Raw genomic sequence first — 27788 nt, forward strand, 5'->3', positions numbered from 1 at the left:
AAGCAAAAGCCTAAGGAGAAATTGATGCCCGGAATCAGGAATCAAAATCTAACACCAAAAGGGGATATCTTTGAAGCGTGCCCATGCTGACACATCCAGGGGAGGAACCAACTAGACACCTAACTCTAGGCCCACCACTCAGGAACAACTTAGCCTGTTCCAGATATCAATTTGATCAATATATGCAAAGATGTAAATATAATCTATACAAAAAACAGAATTAGAAGAATAATGGGAGGGAAAAAAGTGGTGGGGCTGGAATTAGGCATCAAGTGGTTGATGGCAGTCTCTTTCAGCTAGTGCGGCTCCTGTGCGACACATGTGCATGCAGGTGGGCGGGGTCTGGAGAAGGTGAGAGGACAGGATATAAGGGGAAGCCCTTTGCTTTGGCACTGTCTGCCACACTATATCTAACAATTACACTTTCAAAATGTTACTACTGTACTACTTTTGTCCTTTCACTATGAAAAGATTTGTTATAAACATGATTTTAAATTACATTTATGTATATATTGTAGAATGAACACCTCCTTTCTACTCCTGAAGAAGCGGAAAATTCAACGAAAAGTGTAGATTTGAGGCTCATGGAGGATCTCATCATGTGATTGTTGATGCTTATTAACCAACTGTTAGAGCCTGGAGGGTGCTGTTGTTTTGAAGTATTTTATCCAGTGTATGTGGTATTTTAATTACTTATACACATTATTATTGCCCTCTTTTTAAAGCTATATTGTATTTGTTATTGGGTATCAATAAAAAAAAATAGGATTTTTATAAGAGCTCACCTGTAAAATCCTTTTCTTGGAGTACATCACGGGACACAGAGCCATAGTAGTTACTATGTGGGTTATAGGCCACCTTCAGGTAATGGACACTGGCACACCCGTAAGACACTCCACTCCCTATATAACCCCTCCCACTACTGGGAGTACTCAGTTTTGTAGCAAAGCAATATACGTGTATTAGAAGAGGAGAGGGACCTCTGTGTCCCGTGATGTACTCCAAGAATAGGATTTTACAGGTAAGCTGTTATAAAAATCCTATTTTCTTTATCGTACATCACGGGACACAGAGCCATAGTAGTTACTATGTGGGATGTCCCAGAGCAATGCCAACTGAGGGGAGGGAGACACAAAAAAAGTAGGGCACCATGAGACCAGAGGACTTATACTGCTGCCTGCAGCACACTACGCCCAAAGGCAATATCCTCACGACTTCTTACATCCACCTGATAAAATCTGGTAAATGTATGGACTGAAGACCAAGTTGCAGCCTTGCAGATTTGAGCCATGGAAGCTTGGTGATGCACTACCCATGAAGCACTAACAGCCCTATTGGAGTGCACTTTGATTTGAGAGGGTGGAATCTTCCTCTTCAAACCATAAGCTTGAACAATTACTTGCCAAATCCATTTAGAAATGGTAGATTTCAATGCTGCCTGTCCTTTCTTAGGACCTTCAGGCAACACAAACAAAACATTCTTTTTTTGAATTTGAGCAGTCGCCTTCAAGTAGACTTTGACTGCTCTCACCACATCCAGAGAATGTAGTGACTTCTCTTCCGTAGAACAGGGTTCTGGAAAAAATGAAGGTAAAACAATATCCTGGTTTAGATGAAAACCTGACACTACCTTCAGTAGAAAGTTAGGATGAGGACGCAATACCACCTTATCCTTGTGAATAATTAAATATGGCTCCTTACAAGAAAGAGCAGCCAACTCTGATACCCTTCTTGCAGAAGATATGGCTAGCAGAAAATTAGTTTCCTTGTCAAAAGAACCAAGGGAATATGCCGTATCGGCTCAAAAGGCTGTTTTTGTAATGCCGATAGAACTAAATCCAAGTCCTAAGGGTTCAGGGTTGACTGGAGGATTAAGCCGCGTTACCCCCTGAATAAAGCTACTGACCAAAGAATGCGAAGCAAGTGGTCATTGAAAAAATACAGATAAGGTCGAGACCTGGCCTTTGATAGTACTCAAGGCCAGCTTAAATTCTAACCCCATCTGCAGAAAGTCAACGATTCTATCTATGACATATTTCCTGGGGTGCCAACCCCTGGATTCACACCAGGAGACATATGCCTTCCAGACTCTATAATATAAGATTCTGGAGGCCGGCTTCCTTGCATTAATCAAGGTAGATACCACTGAACCTGATAGCCCACGCTTCTTCAGAATGTGGGTCTCAATAACCAAACCGTTAAATTTAGCGCTTGTAAGGTAGGATGGAATACCGGATCCTGCGAGAGAAGGTCTGGACGTGGTGTTCATGGGTCCCCTACCTCCATCCTTATGATCTCTGCATACCAGGATCTTCTGGGCCATGCTGGGGCCACAAGAATCACTGACTTCCATTCCTGCTTGATCCTGCGAAGAAGTCGCAGAAGCAGCAGAATAGAAGGGAACGCATAAATCTGTGAGAACTGATTCCATGGGAACACCAAGACATCTGTTCTGCACGCTAGCGGATCTCTTGTTCTTGACACAAAGTTGTAGATCTTTTTGTTGAACCTGGACGCAAACAAATCCACGTCTGGGATCCCCCATCTTTGGCATATTGTCAGGAAGATATCGGGGTGAAGGGACCATTCTCCTGGGAACAACTGCTGGCAACTCAAGTAGTCCGCCTGCCAGTTTTCTACTCCTGGAATGAAGACTGCTAATAGGCAAGGTACATTGTTTGATGCCCAAGCTAGTATGTGATTCACCTCTCTCTGTGCCGCATGACTTCTCGTGCCCCCTTGGTTATTGATATAGGCCACTGATGTGGCATTGTTGGATTGGACCCTGACAGGACAATTCTGTAACCTGAACATCCAGGCCCTCAGGGCCAAGCGAGCTGCCCGAATCTCTAGAATGTTGATAGGTAAGGTCATTTCTGATCTGGACCATTTCCCTTGGACAGTCGCCTCTTCCAGGACTGCTCTCCAACCTGAAAGGCTGGCATCTGTTGTTACCACTTTCCAGGTAACTGGTAGGAAGGATTTTCCCTTCTGCAGATTCTTGGTTATCAACCATCAACTGAGGCACCTGCGCACCCTTGGAGATAGACACATTGGGAAATCTAGAGCTTGGACCTTCTTGTTCCAAGCCGACAGGTTACTGTTTTGCAGCAGCCTCGAATGAAACTGAGCATAAGGAATGGCCTCGAATGAAGCCACCATCTTTCCCAACAACCTCATGCAAAGTCTAATAGAAGGATTCTTCTTTGCCTTAACCACCTGAATCAGTTCCTTTATGGCACTGATCTTTGCCTGGGGCAAGAATACCCTTTTCTGGGCTGTATCTATGATCAGACCCAAGTATTCTAATCTCCCTGATGGTTTTAAGGAGGATTTCTCTAGGTTGAGAACCCAACCTAGTTATTCCAGGTAGTTGACTGTGGTGAACATACTTTGGTCTAAGCGGGCTACCAACTGGTCTATCAAAAGCAGATTGTCTAGATAAGCTATACTCATTAAACCTTGGGCCCTAATCTGGCTAGAGGAGGGGCCAGGATCTTTGTAAACACTCAAGGTGCAGTAGCTAGCCCGAAAGGAAGAGCTACAAACTGAAAATGAAGATTTTCTACCTCAAATTGTAGATATTTCTGGTGAGCGTGGAAAATAGGCACACGGAGGTATGCATCCTTGATGTCGATTGATGCTAGAAGTTCTCCCCCTTGTAGGATCGAGACTACTGATCGGATTGATTCAATGCGAAAAGAGTGGACATTCAAAAAACGGTTTAGATCTTTGAGATCTAGAATGGGTCTGACATCCCCATTTGGTTTTGGTACTGTGAAAAAGTTTGAATAAAACCCCAATCCCTGCTCTTTTACGGGGACCACTGAGATCACTTTTTGAGACAAAAGATAGTCCAATGCTTGAAAGAGAGGCTTCTTTTTCTTTGGATCCCTGGGAACGTTTGATCTGAGAAAACGAAGAGACGGGAAATTTCAGAACTCTAGTTTGTGCCCTAGAGTTATTGAGGAAGTCACTCATCTGTCTCGACACTCTTCCTGTCAGACCCTTGAGAACTGCAGAAGTCTTCTCCCCACTCGAGCGAGGGCGCCCCTTCACAAGGAGGCTTTGGTATTTTGTCTCGTAGGTTTCCTCCCCCAGGACTTCTTTTGTCCTTGGGGCTGACCCTGAGGTTTACCTCTTGAACTTTTACGGGGGAGGCCTTCGTGACTGCCTGGAGGCAGACGCCCCAGGCACTGGAGAAGGAGCTTGTTCAAATGAAATACGTTTACTCCTCTTCCTAACTGGCAAAAAGGTACTTTTTTCACTAGAAATTTTTTGGATGTATTTAACCAAATCATCCCCGAACAGCCATTCACCGTGAAAAGGAAAACTAACCAGGAGCTTTTTGCATGGCGCTTCGGCTGACCAATTTTTCAGCCATAAGATTCTACGCATATGTACCAGCCCAAGCGTAAGGCCTGGAGAATAGAATCTCTCATAGCGTCTCTTGCAAAGCATAAGGCCCCTGGAAGCTTGGCTAAATCCTGGGCCTGCTGATCAGGAATAATCTTGAGCACCTGTTTAAACTGGTCTCTCAAGGATTGACATACACCGATTGCTGCCAGCGCAGAGTCACTAAAGCTGCCAGAGAAAGTGTTTTTTAATAGGAATTCCAACTTCTTATCTGTTGGATCCCTAAGCATTTGAGCATTGTATACCGGACAAGTCAAACTTTTATTAACAGAGGATATAGCAGCATCAATTGCTGGTATCTCCCACGTCTTAGTGAATTTTTCCTCCATAGGATAAAGTGTTGAAAACTTTTTAGGAGGAAAGAAATGCTTATCTGGGTGATCCCACTCAGAATACATAAGCTTTTCCAGCACTGAATGGACAGGAAAGGTATGCACAACTTGAGGAGGCTTTAGCAAACTCAAACAAGAAGTGGGCTTATCAACCAACTCAGTTAAGGGTAGCATAAATGTGGAATGGACCATCTCAGTAAGAGATTGCACCATCAATCTTTCAGATTGTGAAGCTGATCCTTCCACATTTGACTAGGGTTGTCCCGATACCGATACTAGTATCGGCACCGATACTGAGCATTTGCCCAAGTACTTTTACTCGGGCAAATGCTCCCGATGCTTCACCAGATACCAGGACTGTCAGCGGTGATCGGCGCGTGGGGGAGTTACAAGCTTCTCCCCCAGCGGCTTTCAGTTGCTTTAGTGTCATACAGCGGTGATCGGTGCTTGTAACTCCCCCACACGCGATCACCGCTGACTGTCACTGCATCCTCCTCCATTCCCCCTCCGTTCCCCTCTCCTTCTCTGCCCCCTCCGTTCTGCTGTGCCTCTCCGCTGTCCCCCTCTCCTTCTCTGTCCCTTTCGTTCTGCTGTGCCTCTCCGCTCTCCCCTTCCGTTCAGCCGTTCCGCTGTCCCCCTCTCCTTCTCTGTCCCCTCCATTCTGCTGTGCCTCTCCGCTGTCCCCTCTGTTCTGCTGTCCTCCTCCTCCTTCCTTTGTGAATGGACAGAATCAGCTGACTCTGTCCATTCACATAACTGAAACATTGTAATCTCCTGTGATTACGATGTGTCAGTTTATGAATGGAGAGGAGCCGCTGTCTTCTCTCTATTCATTTTCAGTGCAGCTGAGGCTGCAGAGAAAGGGACTGGGGAATCTCTATCCTCGGTCTCTTTCTCTGTCTCAAGGGGGAGATATCAGAGGTCTGTTAAGACCCCTGATATCTCACCAAAGCCCCCCAACAGGGCTGATTAAAAAAAAAAAAAACACATATTGCAATAAAGAATAAAAAAAATATTATTGTAAAAAATAAAAATTGTAAATAAAAAAAAAAAAAACACACAGACACCGTTCACCCCTCCCCCCCTGAAAAAAAGGAAAGCATTGTTAAAAAAAAAACAAAAACAAAAAACACGGTCACGTGACATTAAAAAAAAAGTATCGGTAATCGGTATCAGCGAGTACTTGAAAAAAAGTATCGGTACTTGTACTCGGTCCTAAAAAGGTGGTATCGGGACAACCCTACATTTGACCCCTCAGAAGAGGAGTCATCAGCCTCTTCACGTTCCCCTGAGAGAAATTCATCTTCTCCCGACCCTAGTTCCTCAGTTTGAGGGTCCTGGGTAATGGACGGGGACCTGTCGCTTTTTGACCCACACTGGGATGCGATTAAAGCCACTAACCTTTCTTCCAAACCTATCATGGCTGAGGAAAAAACTTTTTCAGTAATATAGAGAGGGGCTGCAGTGTTGGAAACAGTTGCAGCATTTGCCAGCCCTGATGGCTCACTCTGACCAGCCACCTCAGATCTCTCAGGGGAGGATGCCATTGCAGAGGTGAGTTTAGGCTTTTTAGAGCTTGAGGGAGTCCCTTGTGAGCCCTTTTTTGGGGTGGTTCTACCTCCCCTTCTGACCATAGCCCGATGCACAAAATGCAGAGGTACTACCAGAAGAAATTGCACCCACTGCTTGAGCAAATAGTTCAGCAACTGCCGCTGCTATTAGTGCTCAGCCTGGTGCTTTAGTAAATGTGCCAAGGGAATGCCTGTGTCACAACTTACATGCCCCCTTTTTTCTCTTGTGTCCCTCCGACAGCTTGCAGTCAGCCTAATGGAGCTTTTTAAGTGTACTCCCGCGCTGGATGTTGCTGCACGCCAACGCAGTGCTAAGCCATGCCCCCTCTGTATTCCCACTGTGCCCCCTCCTCTTTAAAAAAAAAAAAAGTTTTCCCGCGCGAACGCGGGCCTCCTATCCGACGGGATTGGCGTGTGTGTGTGTGGGGGGGTGGCGAGTAGGAGAGCTGGCAAAACCGCCGTGCAGAGGCGTTGGGGAATGGAGCGGCATCTGCCGATCGTTCTGGCTCCCGCCCTCAATCCAGGGAGAGGGGGAGGGCTTCTGTCCAGGTGGGGGGTGTTTTTGAAAAAAAATCCCCCACCAACATCTTACCGGAGGCCTGAGACTGCTAGCCGGAGAGAGATCTGCAGCTTCTGCTGAGAGAGCGTGACCTGAGGAAAGCATGACAAGGTACGTGCTCTATACAGCCCCCAGTGGTGACTTTTAGGCATGGCAACATTTACTTTTAAAGGAGACAATTCATAAGAGAATTTAAAATTCCTTAGAAATCTCCACTTACCTTTCCCGCTGCAGGGATTCTGTGGTAAAACCAATCAGACTTAATCTTTACACCTCACGGTGGGCTCCGTTAAAAAACCTTTAGGAACTGGGACCCCTTTTTATCGGGGGATCCACACTCCTGGACCCGTAAAGCACCCCGCCAGGAAAACTTTATGGCTGAAAAAACCAAAGTACTGGATCCCAGGGTCCAGCTCTCTAAAAAGAGAAGCGTTACCGGCTAAACCTCTTTTCTTCCACCAAGAGGGCTAGGTACCATTCAATTTGGCCTAAAAAGACACTTTGAATGGATCCGGTCGCATAGCTTGCCCCAGCAAGGAATAATCCAGTGGAGCTCAGCATAGCACACTGGCGAAAAAACTGAGGTACTCCCAGTAGTGGGAGGGGTTATATAGGGAGTGGACTTCCTGCCTTAAGGGTGTGCCAGTGTCCATCACCTGCAGGTGGCCTATAACCCACATAGTAATTACTATGGCTCTGTGTTCCATGATGTACGATAAAGAAAAAACTATTTGTAGATTAGGTTGCATTTGTATCTCTTGTTTTATAAGGGCTGTAGGTACCGACTTTTTGGCATAATGTGTAGGGTCTATATGCCTGCTATTTTAGGGTTTTAAACAAAAACTTTACTCTAAATGAAGCCACTATAGTAGTTATATAATGACTGCACACAAAGTTAAAGGAGAACATAATTTCTATGCATGAAGCAGCTGTACTATCTGATGTGTAATCAATATTACCCATATGTGATAGGTAATGGCAAACCTTTGTAGCTAAAACATGGTATTATTTGTATGTATTATCTATATTCTGAGAATTCCTAAAACAGCCTGTGACAGACCCAACCAGGACAGGGGCTTTTGGAGAGGACAAGGGGTAAGTCTTCTACCCACTGATTATGGCCCATGGAGAGAGCAGATCATTCTCCAATGATGGACAACCACGTGATGAATGCTGAAAGCGAGGTTTGGATTAAGTCTGAATAAGGACAATAAAACTTTCCTTCTAGAGTGGATGGAAAGGTGTAATATTCTTGTACAGGTTAATGGTCAGAGGGAATATGGTGGCCCTCCTGCAAACTGAGTTGGAAAAGTTTCTCCACTTGGGACAGAAATATTTATCAACAATATCCCTAAACAAATCTACGAAGAGAAATGAATTCCACCTTTTCAGACTGCTGGAACATTGTATGAGTTTGTCTCCTAGACTGTTGTCTGAGGTTGGGTGGGATCACTGTTTGTTGCGTTTATTGTTAAATAGGTCTCTCCCATTGTGTGCCTAGGTGTGAATTCCCATTGTTAATTGAGTCACCTATTGTTTCTGTCTGTTGGCTAACTCTTGGAGGTTCCTATGATGGGATTAGCCTTGTGTCAGCTTTAGCTTGTTATCTAACAATTGTGTTATGTTTTGGGTAATATTTGTTTTTTTTTGTTCATGTGGTGACTGACCTACTTTTGAAGTGTATAACAATTCTGTTCAATAAACAGTCATTCCTTTGGTTCTACCTCAACATGTTGTCTGTGTACGATGCTTGGGGTAAAAAGGCTAGTATTAGCTCTCAGTCTGCTGGAATGGTTTGGAGGGCAGGAGGCACTGTTTGGCAGAAACACCCAGGCTGGGTGCCAGGCATTCCATCACACAGCCCAAATAGCTATGGATTTGCTTCTTGCAATAAAAAAAAGAAATGCAGTAACTGCTTCAGTAGGATATTGTACCTACTTAGGATACCAGTTAATAAAAAAGGTATCATTAAATTTGCACTATTGAATATTGCTACACAATTTTAGTTCAATGTGAGGAAAAGAATGAGTTCTCTATAAACGGTGTCTACACCGCAACTTACAGAATGTTATCAGACATGACTTAATCCGTTTGACTTAGCTGGTGATCTTTACTGTTCAGTTTTGTAAAATACAAGAAATTTGCATTACTCAGGGATAGTCATACTTGAAATATTTATTTATAATAATTACATCTTTTTTTAAGAATTGGTTAAGCTTATTATAATTACATGCAAATTATATTAGCACTTTAATTGTATCCTGGCTTATTTTATTACTTTTCTGATTTCTATACTTATAAGAATAGTAATATACAGTACACCAAAAGATAAGTAGAGCACCAAAGTTTTATAGTACAACTTTTTCAGCTTTAAAGCTGAGCTTTGGGAAAAAAAAAAACTTAAGCAAGCATTTACAGATTTTTTTTCTTGCTCCTTACTGTTCCTGGCCTATTGTTGCCTCTTCCTACACAGTAGCACCCTTCTTCATTAGATGAATTATTTTAGTTTATTTTAAACTACCAGATATGCTACAGCTTTAATTGCTGTGGTACAGCAGGAGTGTCAGAGTATTAGAATGGTGCCTTGGGACTGGGTCACTGGTCGTGTTACTGCTGCAAATAACACAGGTAACACTAAAGTCATCACATCCATGTTTCCTGCAGGGGGTAGAGACAATATTAGGTACTAATGGAATTTACACTGCCCCTCTCCACCCACCATCGGATAGCTGTTGTGTAGGGACTAGCTCAAGCAACATATTTGAAGAACAAAAAGGAAAAATGAAAAAAGTCTAGCAAAAATATAGTTAGAATTTTTCTCAGCTGAGCTGAGAAGACGTCCAACCGCCTAGGACACTAGCAAAAAACTCAGTCATGAAAAAACAACAAAATACCAGCGCTAAATCATGGAGACCTGTGGAACAGTCAAAAGTAAGGGAATAAAAATCAATGGATGAGGGTCTGTAGCCCGTGCAGCTGGAAAAAAACCATCACTGATAGAAATGGATCAAACAGTATGCTGGTGAGCAGACTCCCCTGAGATTTCATCTGAACCCAGCAGGAACACAGATGGCTGTTTTATCTTCCATCAACTGATCTCTCCCTCCCTCCCTCCATTGCGGGTGAATAGCTCTTGAGAGGATTCAGTACAACTCCTTGTTGCTCAGTGGACTGCCGGAGACTATGTAAGCCCCTCCCTTTCTTTTGTTTTATTCTACTACACGTGAACAGGACTGTGGTTTTTATTATCAGCTGTTTTTTTTAATGAACTTATTCATTTTTTATAATTTTTTATTCATTGCAGGACTGCTTTCTTAACCCTTTGAGTGCTGGTGTCTTTTGTTTTTACTTAAAAAACTCAGTCATGATGTTTGGAGGCAGGGCTATAATTTGACTAGCTCAACAATTTGGGTTTTCCAGTGTACCAACCTCCTAAACAGTATAACCTGACTGTTCAATAATTCCTACAATTCCTATGCCTTTCAAATAAATAAAGGCTTATTATAATACTATCAGTGCTGTACTATGATCAATGATTTCTACTGCCTTGCTCAAATCTGTATTCTATGCCCTGAGTTGCTAGAGAAGGCAGCTCCAGGATACTTTACATTGGTGCAGGGCACAGAGAGGGTTGGGAGATCACTTAAAGCAAGGAGTTCTTATGTATACAGGAAGTTATGTGGGGCACCTTGCAAACCCCTCCCCTTATTCAGCTGCTGTGAGAATCCTATGATGTTGTCATGAGGATCAAAAAGGAGCAAAGCAGGAAGAAAATTATTACTGATTTAGTACATGAGGTAGGTAGGAGACTGAAGTTTAGTAAAGTTATCATGATTGCTCAGAGCTCAGCTTTTATTATTTTTTAATACACCTGAATCTTTCCACTACTAGGGAGACAGTGCTGGTAAAGTACTTAATGTCAACAAATGCGGGTGTATTTAAAAAAAAATTGCAGAGCTATTCGTGCTGTGAAACTGCACATACATTTCTTCTGTACGAATGGGGGTAAAATCAAATGTTATTAGGCTAATTTTTTCTGCGGGTTGGATGATATTCAGTCATAAAAAATACAGCAGTGCTATAGTATTTTGCAATTATACCTGCAAACAGTCTGTAATTAGGTCTCTCATCTTATTTGTCTTCAGAAACTTGCTAATTGTCTATGTATTACGTTCTTCTGTTTATGCTTTATTGCAGGGACCTTATCCTATTTATTCCTTTGATGGACTATGGTAAGCACAGATTCACGTCTTTGTCACCATAGATATTATTACTGTTGCTGTTATGTCCATTTCAATACTAATAAAAAACAGTTTTGGATTAAAAAAAAAAAATCTATGATCATGTGCTCCATCTAGTGGCCATAATGCAGCATTTAGTTACATAACATTTGCATGCAGTATTTTGCAGATTTAAATGAGTTGTAAAGGAAGAAGGTTTTTTTATATCATGATAAAAAAAAAAAACTTTTCTGTGTAACAGCCTCCTCAGTACCCCCTAATTACTTACCTGAGTCCATCTCTCTTCAGGGATGTCCATGAGTGTCTAAGCCAGGGATCTTCAAACTACGGCCCTCCAGCTGTTGCAGAACTACAGGTCCCACGAGGCATTGTAAAACTCTGACATTCACAGACATGACTAGGCATGATTGGAATTGTAGTTCCTGAACAACTGGAGGGCCATAGTTTGAGGAACCATGGTCTAAGCCGTCCGGGACACTCCTCCTGATTGGCTGAGAGACAGCAGCGTCACCATTGGCTCCCGCGGCTGTCAATCAAAGTTAGTCAGCCAATCAGGGGAGAGAGGGGTCAGGCCAGGTCTGGGCTCTGTGTCTGAATGGATACACGGAACTCTGACTTAGCTCGGGTGCCCCCATAGAGAGCTGCTGGCTGAAGGGGCACTAGATAGGAGGCAGGGGCCAGGAGCAGCAAAGCAAAGAGGGACCCGAGAAGAGGAGCATCCGGGCTGCTCATTGCAAAAACCAACTGCACAGAAGAGGTAGGTATAACATGTTTGTTATTTTTTTTTTTTAAACAAGACTTTACAATCACTTTAACTTACTCTGTACAAATGAAACACTTTCAGTCTGGAGAAAAAAAATAACCTAGTAACATTTGCGTTTGTCCCACTTGCACAAAACAAATGTACATGCAGTTTCACAAGACCCTATAGTTTCCAATTACAGCCAAGGACAAATTAATTTGTGCCCTTTCAGGAAAAAAGAAGAACCCACAATATTCTCTGAAATAACTTGAAAAAGAAAGGTAATTGGCATCCGAACCTGCATATTTTTGAATTTTGATTCACTTTTGAATTTGATTTTCTTTCAATAATGAAGTCCTCCTTGGTCTTCTTCCTTTGAGTTCAATGTTGCTCAAAAAATGATGGATTGGTGTGATCAGACACTGATCTACTTTGACCTTGGAGTTCACCTTCTATCTCTTTAGAAGTTTTCCTTTGTCTACCATTTACACTATTCTTCTATTTCATCTGGGGCCGATTTTCCTCTGGAGGCTTTGCCCAGGGAGGTTGGATACGCACTCATGGACCGCGAAACTTCTTTATAATATTTGCAACTGCAGTCACAGAAAAATCACATTGCTTGGAGATGGTCTTATAACCTTTACCTTTGACATTCTGGTCTATTATTTTCTGTCTCATCTCCTCAGACAACTATGCTTTCCCTGGTCTGTTCAGTGTGGTGCACATGGTAATACCAAATAGCAGGGTGACTATTTTTCTGTAATTAGAGTGACTGACTGATTACATTATTGAGAATGTCTGTGATACCAATGACAGAAAAGTTCATTTGAATTATCACTAGGATACGGTTATTTATATTCTTTTTTTAGGGGTACTAATTCTGTTCAGGCCGTTTTTAGAATATCCTTAGAAAACGCAAAAATTAATCACTTTTAAACAATTCTTTGGAAGGAGCAAGGTTTTAATGAGCTGAAAGGATACCAACAAATTTGTCCACAGCTGTAATGTGTATGTATAGCTAAAACTTTTTTTTGTTTTGGAAAGAGTCGGAGGTGATTCATGCTGATCGCAGAGGAAAGAAGCAGCAGACAGAAACACTTAGTGCTCTGAATTGAGACAAGCACACTATAGAAGGATATGGTTTGTTCATATTTCATGTCTGAAATTTACAACCACTTTAATTGTCATCAGAACATCTGTCTCTCGTTTTAGTATTTCCACTTCCTTGACAATGGTCACAGGTAAGATAAAGGGGTTATTATCACCAGCAGGAAAGTAGACTAATAAAACTTGTAAGAGAGTCTATCCTTCCTCACTCAGTGTAAAACTATGCATTTGACTTTTTGGATTGCTTTTCAACAGCATTCTGATAATGCCGATTGTAACAGTCAGAGGCGACATGTGTTGCTAGCAACCACAAAAAAATATCAATAACTATCTACATTATTGTGCAATCTAGGAAAACTATAATACCGTGTACACACAGTCGGATTATCCGACAGAAAATGTGTGATAGGACCTTGTTGTCGGAAATTCCGACCGTGTGTGGGCTCCATCACACATTTTCCATCGGAATTTCCGACACACAAAGTTTGAGAGCTTGCTATAAAATTTTCCGACAACAAAATCCGTTGTCGGAAATTCCAATCATGTGTATACAAATCCGACGCACAAAGTGCCACGCATGCTCAGTATAAATTAAGAGACGAAAGCTATTGGCTACTGCCCCGTTTTTAGTCCTGACGTACGTGTTTTACGCCACCGCGTTCAGAACGATTGGATTTTCCGACAACTTTGTGTGACCGTGTGTATGCAAGACAAGTTTGAGCCAACATCCGTTGGGAAAAATCCATGGATTTTGTTGTCGGAATGTCCGACCGTGTGTACAGGGCATTAGAGTCAGGAACTAAACAAAAAAGAATTAGTAATAAGTAATTAAGTAATTTCATTATTGGTTTACATAACCAGCTAAAAAATTTAGAGCACCCCACATTTTTTGGGGGTTTGGCTAAAATATTATGTTAGTGGCACATTTTACACTTGCACTAATTTATGTTTTCACCTGAAGTCAAAACCATAGATGAGAATTACAGTTTTCTAAGGGAAGGTATATGTCATCTTTTCCCAGGATTGATTCAAGTCTCAGATCATATGAATCTCAAGTTACACCATGCCACACCAATGATTCCCACTGGCATTATTTTAGTATGAAGACAAAAAGAACTCTTCAGTGGAGATGTCTAATTTACCACGGCAGAGCTACACATTTGATTTACACCACAAGCTCCTGAGCCTCGATTCAAATAGTAATAGCCCTATGAAGAAAAGAAGGGGTGGAAATAAAAATGTTGATTAGTACAATAATATATACCTCACTTTTATCTGTGTTAGATTATAATGCTTGTCACGGGCATTCAAGGACAGAAGCTAGCTAAATTTTTGCGGTTAAGCCCGGAGTTTAAATCAGCTAAATACACTCTAAGTATATCAAAACAAAATGTGTTTAATGTCTTACATTTAGTTTACTTTAGAAAGCAGTCATAGGCTGACTAGAAATGCCTGTTCCCTGCCAGCAACTGCAGTGCAGGACCCATGGTTTCTGTAGAGAAGCAATGGGTCACACTACAGATGTCCGACACGGCCCCCCATTGAAATTAGACCTATACAGTGCAGCTCTGCAATTAGCGAAGCTTGTGCTCTCCACTGATTGAGGAGTTCTGGCTCTGACCCAGGGGGGATGGGGTGTTGTCAGATCTCTGCAAAAATGATCACGACTTCCTCACAGAACACAAGGGTCGCACTTTGCAGCTACTGGCAGAGTACAAGTTTTTCCACTTAGGCTGTAGCTGTTTTTATATAAAAAAATAACTAAACACTTTGCACACCTTTTGTTTCAATGCACCTGGAATGTATTTGGCTGATTTAAACTGAAATTTCAGTTGGATTTAAAGTGTATACAAAGGCAGAATGTAGTTTATGATAATGTTTTCATTGCTGTCTGTGCCACTGCTGTAAAAAATTACCTCTCTAACTGCCCTGGTAACTATTGTAACCAAGATAGAGAATGAGGGGAAATAAAAAATTCTAAGTTGTCAAAAGAACAATAGGCAAGGGAAACATCCTCTAATGGAGACACATTATGTGAGACAACTCTCGAAGATGAGAATTTCATTGACTTTTGGAAAGATCTCCCCTCATTTCCTGTTGCTGCCTATGGCAGAATTGGACACTACCCTGTTTCCCCGAAAATAAGACCTAGCGTTGTTGTCGGTGATGGCTGCAATATAAGCCCTACCCCCCAAATAAGCCCTAGTTAAAGTCCTTGTAGGTCTTATTTTCAGGGTAGGGCTTATTTTCAGGGAAACAGGGTAGGGCTTATTTGGGGGGTAGGGCTTATATTGCAGCCATCACTGACAATCACGCTAGGTCTTATTTTGGGGGAAACAGGGTAGGCACAGACACTTGAGGCCAGCCCCTAGGGGCAATTACCCTCCCATAACTAGGCTGCTCAGTTGTAGCAAGCAGAAGAAAAAAATAAAATGACAATACATACCACACCAGAGGAGGGAGCTGTATCCCCCAATGGACTTAGAGAAAAGGATTTTAAGGGGAGTATAAAACACATTTTTCACTTTTATATAGGGACAAAGCAGTTCGTATTCATGAACCACTGGTCATCCCCAAACAGCTCAAAAACAGTGGGGCAGGCACATACAACAGTAACAGGTGAACCAGAGCCCAACAGTCAAACAAACTGGAGCTTGTATAGCAGCCAAAACCTTGTGACTGAAACCAGCATCCACCACTGAGGCTGATAACTACCTTATATAGCACTTTATAAATATGTGCAAAAAAAACAACATAAAACCCTGAGCGCCAAAGAGAGGCACTCAGTGCATAGCGCTCGACTCTCACCAATGCTTTCTCTAAAGGCAAAAAAGAGGGGAAATTTATCAATCTATGTGTTTCACTAAAAAAATCTAAATACAAAGAAATAAAATATCTAAAAAAATCAAAACAAATAAGATACAAGGTAAATAGCTAAATAAAGAATAATGAATGGGTAGCCCTAAACTAAACTTTAAAAAACTGACACTAAAAGTGTGCTGCTGTCAACAAGGAGGAGGGTATACACCTGTGTAAAGACACAGGAGGGGGAAAGGATAGCACCACTGCTCTGGTGTAACATGTCAATGTAAGCCTTTAGTAAAACAATATGAAAAGATCTTGCTCACAATGATGCATCGGGAGCAATAAAGGGCAATTGTGCGCTGCTGTCAGTGCACTGTCCCGAGCCACACAGGTGACCAGATCCTAACCCAGTGTCCGGATCTATGAAAATGTGCCAGCTCTTCCTAGGTGCTGAGCTGCTGCCTCATGTCCCAGTGCCAAAAAGATTCACCACACCGATGACACCACCAGAGGATCCAGGTTGCAACAGGATGCGTTTCAAGGAAATTTTACTCTTTTTCAGCTGAACTATACTGGGCTACCTGCTTAGACGCTAAAGACTGAAACAGGAAGCAGAGAGGGGCAGATGAACTGTCAGGTGCTGGGCGTAGGGGGAATGTGAGTAAATGTTACAAAATGAATAAATAAAAAACTCCCCTAAAGGCAGCAACCAACAGTACCATATAACGTGTCCAATGGACATGGAAAAAATATTAGTCCAGAATGTGTAGTTATTATAAGATCAATCTAAATAAAAAAGGTCATGCATATAAGGTTTAAGGTTTTTGATAAAGGCCTGCCAAATGCTGAGAAGAGACTGGAAGACTTAATGGAAGAGAGTTTTGGGGGGAATGGAGAGAGCTAGCATATATCCCGCACCTCATGCATTTAGTATTTGTGCCTTCCAAATCTCTGAGAAATCAGACAGACATCTCCCTACCTTTGGAGTCCACAGGTGAGGGCAAATGTTCATGATAATCAAGATTTTTCAGCAGGTTTGGTGTGTTTTCCAAAGTTTTCTGCATCCTATGGGGGGACCAGTTTTGGGTTGCCAATAGCGATTGCCAATGGTGGCAATCCCCAAGATAAGAAAGGAATGTTTATCAGTAGGAAAGAGTACTTCTACCTTTACGACCTCTGCCCTTACAGTCCTGGGGGAGATGAGTACTCTCAACACCTATAGCTTTCTTTATTATCTCACCCAGAGAAGCTTCGAATAGTTGGTTACCCACAAAGGGGGTAAATGCAGCAAGTCTTTTCCACTGATCCGCATATTAACCATAGGGTCCAACGCAACTAGACAGACAGAACGCTAATGCGTGACAATAGGTAGCTAGAGTATGAAGTCGAATACCAGAGCCATTTGATCCATATAAGAAATGACTTATGGATCAGAATCTGCCAAATTTTATGTCCCATCTCAGCAGGAAAGTGACTATAGTTTCTTGACTGTAGGGGCAAGGACGAAACGTCTGAATGGTAGTGGCCTTGATAATACATGCAACAGTTGGATCTACAGAATGTGGGATAGAGAAACTTGAAAAAATTACCCACTAAGGGAAAAAGAACAGAGGAAAGGAAGTCTATCCACATTTCTAATCCTTTTAAATAAAGTCAAACAAGAGATGGAAAGGTCTGATATGAAGGAGATCGCTACTTTCAAATTGGAAATGATTGTCATGTCTGAATAAGACTCCTTGGGGGAAACAGAAAAGGGCTGCCTTCAGACTGTGTAACTAGTTGTGACATGAGGTCCTCCTTGGCAGAAGAAAAGGCATCTGTTGTTAGGTAGTTGGTACACATGCAGAGACACGCATGCTGGAGTGCAGATTTTACAAAATGAGCTGTTACAGTCAAATTTAATGCTGCAGAAAAGGGGGGTTGGTCAATGGGTTGGCCCACATTTGCATGGCGATCTGGCCCTCCGTTTAACGCCTTATGTTGCTTGGGAAAAAAGCAAGAAAGGCAAACAGAATAAGAGATTACACCAATGAAAAATGCAAGCACTAGCAAGTACCATGCCCGCTTCCCTTATGGAATATGCATGAAACCCAGGGTAAAGTGGAGGATCAGGCCCACAATCTTTCATGCTGTGAAACAATCTTTGCTGCAAGCGGGTAATAATGGCCTAAATTTGTGCCTGGTGTCCAATTTTCATAGTTCATGAATTTAAATTGATAGACTCACTTTTACTCAGGTGTCATGGGGTACTTCACACTACGGCTTTTTTTCATTGTGTTATTAAACAGACAGGCTTGATTACTACTCTGCTGTCATCTCCCCAGCACTATGCACTTCTACCTAGTAAAATAAGTGCCATCAATATACAGTATTAGTAATTATTTCCTTCATGAGCATATGAGTAGATCATAGCAGAGCTGACAAATTGCTAACAGGAATATGAAGTCATCCATCTATATTACCTACTGCCCAGGTTTTTATAGAAGTCTTTCCTTGTAGTTTGCTTGATGGAAGCCCTGACTGACTGTCCTAGTTTGACATATGCTGAATTTGAATTCAAGAGTAGCTGTTCTTACCTGTTCTCCCCAGTCTTTTCCCCAGCTATTCTTGATTGCCCAGAAAGGCATCCCATTACCTGTGCAAAGCGAAAAGTAAAAGTGATGTAATTAAAGTGCACATTATTATAGTTAAATCGTATATTTGTGATTTATAACTTACGGTCTCCATAGCCCACTAGGAGTACAGCATGGTCAATGAACCAGGGACTGCAAAATATCTTGAATGGGTGAGAAATCCCTTTACGATAAAACTGAAAAACAAGCACAACACAGCTTGCAAGGGTTGACAATGGTAGTGTATATAGTATGTTTAGTATATAGTATGCAAAACCATCTAATGCAAAACATGCAACAACATTATAAAAACCCTTTCTAATTGTTCTAATGATCATAATGTTATGGCCATGTGTATATCATTCTACGCTGTAGAACGGACACCAATCAGAAGATGAAGTTTAAGAAGCATAGAAGAAAAAACAAGAAAGAAAAAAAACATATAAAGATTTAACAATTGAAGCTGCTCAAAATGGCTAGAAGATCAAGATTTTCCCTGTAGAATAGGAATGCTGGGGTTTTATTGCTACATCTACAACTAGCCTTCTGAAGAAGGTGGGAATGAGGGGCCACTATCTAACAGGCAATCAAGTCACTTTCAAATGAAGCAGAAAAAAACGCAGCAACCATATTTGGATTAATCAGATAACAAATGGGCTCCAAAGTGAGATAGGAGGGCATGGAACTGTGGGGTGTGGTCCTGAGAGGCAAGTGAGCAAGTAGGCCTCGCTCAGAGTTATGCTTTAGAGGCACCATTTCCTTTTGTTTATACATGTAGGGTTTACCCGTAAAGTGTTCTTTGCTTCAGCTATGCCCTCATGGAAAACATTGATATAACATTCATATGGCAAAGAGTGACCTTGGCTAGGGAGCCAACTGACACACGATTTATCTTTATCTCTTAAACAGACTTTGTCAATTGTAGAATAAACTCAGAAAGCTCCCACCCTTCAAACATGTATGCTTTTTCCCTGTGTACACAGCACTGGTTTCTATATTTTATTTAACCACTTGACCTCCAGAAGGTTTTACCCCCTTCATGACCAATCCATTTTTTGGCTATTCAGCACTGTGCTACTTTAATTGGCAACTGCTTGGTCATGCAACACTGTATGCAAATTTATATTATTTTTTTTCACACAGAGCTCAGCTGTCGGCTAATTGCCAGCTTCTATCTCTCCACAGTTACTCAGCTGTTGCTGATCTCCTGCTCATCAGTCCTGCCTACTTAAGCCATCCACTCCAGAGGAGCTCTGCCTTCGCCTTAGTCAACATCACAGAGACGCTCTCCTGCATTCCTGTTAAAAGACTTGCTTGGCTGACATCCCTTCTGGCTCCAGATCCTGCTTGCTGTTTTACTACACTCATCTCCAGCTCCCTAACGTTTGGCTTGTCTGACTATCCGTTCCGGTTCCTGAACTCTGGCTATGTTTTGACTAGGTTTGTTCTATTCACTTTTATGATTAAACAAGTCTGATTTAACTGTACTTCTGTCTCGGTCGGATTTCATGGTTTCTGCCATTACTCCACTGAGGTTATGTGCTAACGCAAGGCTTTTTCTTCTGTCTGCTTCACCTCTACGAAAATCATGTTAGATTCACAGGCATACCCGGCTGTTCTACACATTCAACCGGCTAGCGGAGACCGCCGTATCTCCTTTATATCTGTTTCAGAGGCAGAGCACTACCTCAACACAGCTCACAGCCATGGATCAGGAAGACACTTCCTCGTCTCACAGTTCCTCTTCACCCAGAAGGTCTGCACTCCACGGAACCCGCAGAGCCCTCAGAAGCCTCCCTACAAGCGCAGTCGTTTCAGCCTCTCGGAGGAACGCTCCGCAAGCTGTAACTTCTCTATCTGACCTCAAGTTTTCTTTTTTTTCAAGGTGTCCCCACTTATCTTGTTTGATTGTCCTGTTTCGCTACTTGCCTAATACCTTATACTGGGATCTCCTCTGACACATAGGGGCATTTACGGTCATGTAAGGCTGGGCTTCGCCCTATGTTATTTTCTCCTCTTCGTCCTTTTCCTTAAATGTTACTGTTATTGCTGCATGCAGTGATCCCGGATTCGACAGGGCGATGGCTGACGTGGTGTGGCACTCTTTTGGGCTGCCGCCTTACTTCTTTCCATTGCGATGGTTATGGCTCCATCGGATGATGGGGGTCACTTGAAGGTAACTTTGTGGAATGTAAAGGGGCTCCATTCCCCCAATAAATGCATGCAAATTTTGAGACACTTGAGGCGTCTGCAAGCAGGTGTCGCTCTCTTTCAAGAGACTCACCTGGCTGCAGACAACTTATGCGACTTTGTATATTATGGGCAGGCGACGTATACGGCTCTCCAGCTGTGGGACACAAGGTGGGGGTTGCTATTTTAATCACTAGTGACTCACTAGGCACAGCAAATACATCAGACAAGCGGGCAGGTGGGGTCCTGCTACTGAGCCGAGCCACACTACTATACCGAACAGACTAATAACCTAATCTACACTTATATGACATCGTGGTCATTACGTGGTCCGACAGCACATTATCCAACCCCTAGGGATCTGGTCTCCATGGGGTAACAATCTTGGTTCGGCTGATACTAATAACTGGGTCCCGGATGTGAGTTTTTTGCCATACATGATTCATGTTGAACACTGACAATATTCAAATCCACAGATGCATGCGACGCCCTCGAAGAAGCAGCAGACTGTGAAACATGTTGGTTCTCTGCATACTCAAGCATCTTGTGAAATAGTATATCCCAGTACCAACCACCAACAGTGATTTCATGAATTTTGTGATTTTATATGTAACAGACACTGTATTTTTGTATCGATTTTTGATCTAATTAAATTACTTTTTAATTCTATTCTAATGATTTGGTGCCTACCTTATTATACAGATATGCTGGTCTCCCTCAAAAATCCCATTCCTATTGAGATAGCTTAGGCTCTCTCTTTCAATAGTTTGGTTTTGTAACAATACTAAGTAAGTAAGGAGACATCTACAAGCAGTGTTCATTAGGGTTTTTCATGCTGATTTAAATGGGATAAAGTTGTGGGGGAGAGTTTACAACCACTTTAAATCATGGATATCTGTTCTTGGCAAAGAGGATGCCCCTGAAAAAAATTCTGGCTGGATACCAAAAGGTCCATGCACTAGTGGTCTGTGAAACATGGCGCAAAACCCAATTTAAAATTGCTCATCGAGCCTACTATCCCTTTGGTCATTACTCTGAGGACTCCTCTCAATCCTCCTGCCCATGGTGTGCCGTCCCTCGGCTGACTCGAATGCACAGACTTTGGGACTGCCAAGCGACCTCCTTATATTGGGACCAGGTTCTCAAATATTTTGGTCAAGTCCAACACGTCTCCGTGCCCAAGGACCCCATGCTATGCATCTTCAACTGCGACTCAGCACAGGCTACGTCACCGGCACCCAATTCTAAGCATCTTCCCCAATGGGTGTTTGTCTGCCTTCTAGTGGCACGAAGAGAGCTTATGCAAGCCTGGATTCAACCCTTTCCGCCACAAATATCCACAGTGAAGCAGGCACTCAATACTCTATTCCTTCTGGAAAAATTAGACACTGTGGTCTAAAACTTCAAATCCATGCACCGCTTCATTGCCCGGTGACGACGGTTTATGGAACATTCTTTCTCCCCGGACGAGATCTCCTCGCATATGTAGCCCTTCTGGAACACAGACTGGTACTTAGGTGCCGATCTAGCCAACTCATTGGGCAAGTTCAAAATCAGGGCTATCCCTGTGTCAGAGGCCCCTTCCATTCCCCCCTTAACCCTTTCGGTCATTCCCTATCGCTCATATTGTTATACCCAACTCATATCAAGGTTTCGTTCTAGGTCTCTGTTTATGCAGCCTGTTCTGTACATCTGGTTACTTACTTAAATAACCTGCTTCCACAACTCAGGGATTACTGAAAGAATCAGTTTTGCTGCAATTCTCGTGGCCTGTAATATTAATTTTCTGTCTCTTTCTACTGTGTAAAAGTTTTGTTACTTTTTGACATATGTCGTACTGCACTTTGTAGCTGTGAAGGCGATGCTGTCTGTTTTTGAAGCCTTCGTGGTACCTTTCTATTGTTATCTTTTGATAAAAGATAACACTAAACATAAAAAAAAAAATAAAATAAAAATTTCTTCATAAATTTAGGCCAAAATATATTCTAATACATGCCTTTGGTAAAATGTATCCCAGTAAGTGTATATTAATTGGTTTGTGTTAAAGTTATAGTGTTTACAAACTATGGTATGTATACAGTATTTGAAAATTAATCCTGATGTACTGACTGCCTCTTGAAGTTCTGAAATGCCAGGACAGTACAATGCCCCTCAAATTACCCCGTTTTTGGAAAGCAGACAATCTAAGGTATTTGGTAACAGGCATGGAAGTTAATGGAAGTAAATTGTCAGAAAGTTTTGGAAAATTGAGAAATTAAATACAATTTTTTTTTTTTTCACATTATGTCACCAGTGCAGTATAGTGTCATCATATGACTGGTGTGGTGGTAATCAGGGATACTGACTATTTGCAGTATGTTAAAAAAAAAAAAAAAAAAAAAAATTATATATATATATATATATATATATATATATATATATATATATATAATTCAATTTTTTTAACTTATCTTTTTTTACTTCTTTTTGCTTTTACATTTTTTTTTTACATCCTGTCATCAGAGTAGTTCAATATCACCATAGTGACACTGTACTACTCCGGGGAGATGATCTGGGATTTTTTTTACAGTAATGATCACTATAACAACAATGTTTTGAACTGTCATTAATAGATTTCATTCATAACAGCTGTGATCACAATTGTGATGCTGTGTTTGGCCCATGGCTATCACATGGTACAGGATGCTGTGATTGGCCCAGGTACCATGTGATAGCTGTGGGACAATTACAGCATCACAGTACTAAGCACAGCTGTGTTTATATTATAATAATGTGATCGCATAGCGATCACTTGATATCCCGGCCACCACAATCCACTGTGTTCGGTGGACACAGGGATCACGGGAGCGACATGCCAGTGCGCATGGTGATGTACAGGTACGTCACCTGGCCTGTAGCTGCAGCCTGCTTACATTAAAATTACTGTGGGCTGGCGGCATGTGGTTAATAGTATATAGCAGATTGCTTCTAACTTTATCACCAGGTATCACCATTGAGCTCTCTGGAGACAAATTGGGCTCATAAACAAAATAGCAAAAAAGGAGGGTGCCCACCTGATGATGTACCTACCACTCCCCTTTTTAGCACACCAATCCCAACATTAAGGGTGCTGACATAGGTGCTCAGGTTAAAAAAAGACCCAAATCTATCTAATTCAACAGAAGGACTGCAAGGGCTGGGACAGAGATAATAATGGGCCATTTTAACTGCCCTGAAATTAATTAGAGTTATGGCACAGCTGTAGCATTAACAGGGCAGGAATTTATAAACCTATCACAAGACAATTTTATAATACGGTTCATAGAGGCCCCAACTATAAATGATGTTCTGCAGGACCCTTTAGTCTCAAACCATGTGGAGCTTATTACTAGCTTATTACTAATGTTCATATAAGGGAACATCTGGGTAGCAGTGACCCCAACATGATTTCATTTAATGTAAGCTGTAAAACAACAAGCACATACTAAAAAGATACATTTTAAGAGAGCACAGTTACCAAGGCTGAGGGCTGTTCTCCAAGATTTAGATTGGGAGGGAATATTGTCATTAAAGAACACAGAACAGAAATGGGAATGCTTCAAATAGACTATATGCAAAGACACTGCAAAATATATTCCCATGGGCAAGAAGTTTAAAAGGCTCATTTAAAATAGCTACTGTATACATAACAGGAAAAATAGTCAATTTAAAAACTAAAAAATGCATCATTTAAAAATCATTTAAATATAACAGAATATGTAAAAAGGAAATCAAGCCTGAAAAAAATTGAAAACAAATGACAGGTTGCAAAAGGGAGTAGGACAAATCATAAAAAAATCTTCAAATATGTTAACAGTAAAAAGATCAGGTCTGAGCATGTGGGCCCTTTTCAGAATTTTAAGTTGGTTACTGGGGACAAAAAGGTGGCAAAATGTATTTAAATACCTTCTTCAGCTCCATGTATACAAAGAAAAATGGAGAAGCTCAAGACTTTAAAGTGGTTGTAAACCCTTATACATACCCAGTTAAGTAGTAGTTTAATCTTCCTTCATAAATTGTACCTGCTTATCTGCAGTCTTCTCTTTTCTACAACCGTTCAAGGTGCAAATTTCATAAATCTTCTCTGAACAGTCAGAAAACAGGGGATTGGGAGCCAAAGTCACAATCTACAGAGCTCTCTGAGGAGAGCCCTGAGAGCTGAATAGAGGGAAGGGACACACCCCCAGGAACAAATTTTTTCTCTTGGTGTCATGAAAACTTGTCAAAAGTGATTCATGCTGATAGAAGAGGAATGAAGCAGCAGACAGAAACTACACTAAGGCTGGCCATACAATGTACATTTTTCCATTAGATGTACTAAAACCATATAATATGAGCTGAAACCTAAACACTTTGAATTTGTAGGCAGGCCTTTTTACTACATTGTTGAAGGTAAATCTAAAGGAATTCGAATAAGAAAATTGTATAATGTATGAGCAGCTGTGTTTTTAATTGAGACAAGTACACACTATAGAGGGATATACATTGGCACCTACCTATTAGATTGTAACCTCCCAGGAGCAGGGCCCTTCTAACTCTCTTGTATTGAATTGCATTATTGCTGTATTGTTTCCCTTTAAATTGTAAAGCACCGCACAAACTGTTGGCGCTATATGGTGCTTTGCAACCCTATAGCACTAGGGTGTGCATCCCAGAGCTCAAACACACACACACACACATACATATATATATATATATATATATATATATATACACATATACATATACATATACACATACACACACACACACACACACACAGTTGTGCTAAAGAATTTACATACACTGGCAGAATTCATGATTTCTTGGCCATTTTTTAGAGAATATGAATAACACAAAAACTTTTCTTTCACTCATGGTTAGTGTTTGGCTGAAGCCATTTTTTTATCAATCAACTGTGTTTACTCTTTTTAAATCATAATGGCAACAGAAACTACCCAAATGACCCTGATGAAAAATTTACACACCCCAGTTTTTAATACTACCAAAGTAGTACAGGGAGCATTTTCAAAGTCGGACCGACTTGTGTTGGACCAGTTAGGACGGCTCCCATAGGGAAACATTGATTTTCACACGTCATGCGACATCAGCTCCCAATGTCGGAGCATTTGTCGCACTAGTGTGAACCCGGCCTTATACACAGGCACTGATTACAAGCAAACAGATCACAGGTGAGGATGGTTACTTTTAATAGCCATTCAAACCCCTCTGTGTCAACTTGTGTGCATGTTATTAGGCCAAAATCACCAGGGTATGTAAACTTTTAATCAGGGTCACAGTTGATTGATGATAAATGGCTTCAGCCAAACACTAACCATGAGTGAAAGAAATGTTTTTGTGTTATCATTCATATTCTCTGAAACATGGCCAAGAAATCATAAATTCCTCCAGGGTATGTAAACTTATGAGCACAACTGTGTCTGTGTGTGTGTATATATATAAATAAATATATAGCGCACTCCTAAAGTATTCAGCCCCTTTTTAATTTTTTGCTATGTTGCATCCTGATACTACAGTTGTTTAAGTCCTTTTTTTCTCAATCTACACTCAGTACCCCATAATGACAGAGAAAAAAAATAACATTTTAGAGATGTTCACAAACGTATAAAAAAGGAAAAACTGAAATATCACATTGGCATAAGTATTCAGACCCTTGCAACAACACTTTAAATTTAGGACAGGTGCCTCCCATTTCTTGATTGTTGCTTAGATGTTTCAACACCTTGACTGTAGTCCACCTGTGGTAAATTGATTGGACAGGATTTGGAAAGGCCCACACCTCTCTATAAAAAGTCCTTACAGCTGACAATGCATATTGTATTCACAGCTGACAATGCATATTGTATTAGAGCAAAAGCCATGAGGTCAAAGGAAATGCCTGCAGAGCTCAGAGACAAGATTATTGCAAGGCACAGATCTGAGGAACGTTACAAAAAAGTTTTGGCTGCGCTGAAGATTCCCAGGATCACAGTGGCCTCCATAATTCTGAAATGAAAGAAGTTTGGCACAACCAGGACTCTTCCCAAGAGCTGGTTGCCTGGCCAAACTAAGCAATCGGAGAAGGTACTTAGTAGAGAGGTGACCAAGAACCAGATGGTCACTCTGACTGAGCTCCAGAGATCCTGTGAGGAGATGGGACAAAGTTCTAGAACGACAACCATCACTGCAGCCCTCCACCAATCTGCGCTTTATGGCAGAGTGACTAGACAGAAGCCTCTCTTCGGTGTAAAACACACGAAAGCCCGCATGGAATTTGCAAAAAGTACCTGAAGGACTCTCAGACTCGGCCTGATGAAACCAAGATAGAATGGTTTGGCCTCAATTCTAAACATTCTGTCTGGAGGAAACCAGGCACCGCTCATCACCTGCCCAACATCATCCCAACAGTGAAGAATGGTGGTGGCAGCATCAAGCTGTGGGGGTGATTTTCAGCAACAGGGACTGGGAGACTGTTCAGAGTTGAGGGGAAACTGAATGGAGCAAAATACAGAGTCATAATCAATAAAAACCTGTTCCACAGTGGTCAGGACCTCAGACTTTGCTGAAGGTTCACCTTCCAACTAGACAACGATCCTAAGTACACAGCAAAGACAACACAGGAGTGGCTTAAGGACAACTCTCAAGGAATGGCAGAAAATCCTGCAATCCAGGTGTGCAAAGCTTGTCACATCATACCCAAAAAACTTTAAGCTGTAATTGCTGCCAAAGGTGCTTCAGCAAAGTACTGAGAAAAGTGTCTGAATACTTAAGTGTGAGATTTCAGGTTTTCATTTTTAATAATTTCACAGACATTTCTAAAATTCTGTTTTCACTTTGTCATTATGATGTCCTGAGTGTAGAGTGATAAGAAAAATGAATTTAAACCACTGTAGTATCAGGCTACAACATAGCAAAATTGGAAAAGTAAAGGGGGTCTGAATACTTTAGGAATGCACTGTATATACATACTGTGACAGTGCAAGGCTGTCATTGAGGAAATGGTCAGGAAAACACAGGGTTTGCATGTTTGCTGAGTGCAGGACTAAAATGCATGTGCAGAGTGTTAACTTTGAGTGGAGGAGACTGCTTTTGCAGATTTCTCCGGCATTGTGGATGGGGCTTCGTAGTTTGGAGATTTCAAAGTGCCTTGGGAGGGAAGAGCTCTCCAACCCAGTGCCCAGATTTTGTAGAAGACCAGCAGGGTGTGTGCCCAGGT

At 41.7% G+C, this 27788-nt stretch overlaps 1 protein-coding gene across 1 annotated transcript in view; it reads right to left on the reverse strand.

Moving 5' to 3' along the window:
* Positions 1 to 9035: 9035 nt before the first annotated feature.
* CTSF (cathepsin F) overlaps positions 9036 to 27788 on the reverse strand; it is a 192531-nt gene continuing 173778 nt past the window's right edge. The window contains exons 12-14 of the mRNA XM_073605173.1: positions 18492 to 18582; positions 18350 to 18408; positions 9036 to 14176 (exon numbers count right to left, since the gene is read on the reverse strand). Coding sequence (XP_073461274.1) covers positions 14102 to 14176; positions 18350 to 18408; positions 18492 to 18582 — 225 coding nt within the window. The 3' untranslated portion in view covers positions 9036 to 14101. The remainder of the gene's footprint in view (positions 14177 to 18349; positions 18409 to 18491; positions 18583 to 27788) is intronic.

The sequence above is a fragment of the Aquarana catesbeiana genome, linkage group LG11 (assembly GCF_042186555.1).
Source record: "Aquarana catesbeiana isolate 2022-GZ linkage group LG11, ASM4218655v1, whole genome shotgun sequence".
Classification (NCBI taxonomy): Eukaryota; Metazoa; Chordata; class Amphibia; order Anura; family Ranidae; genus Aquarana; species Aquarana catesbeiana.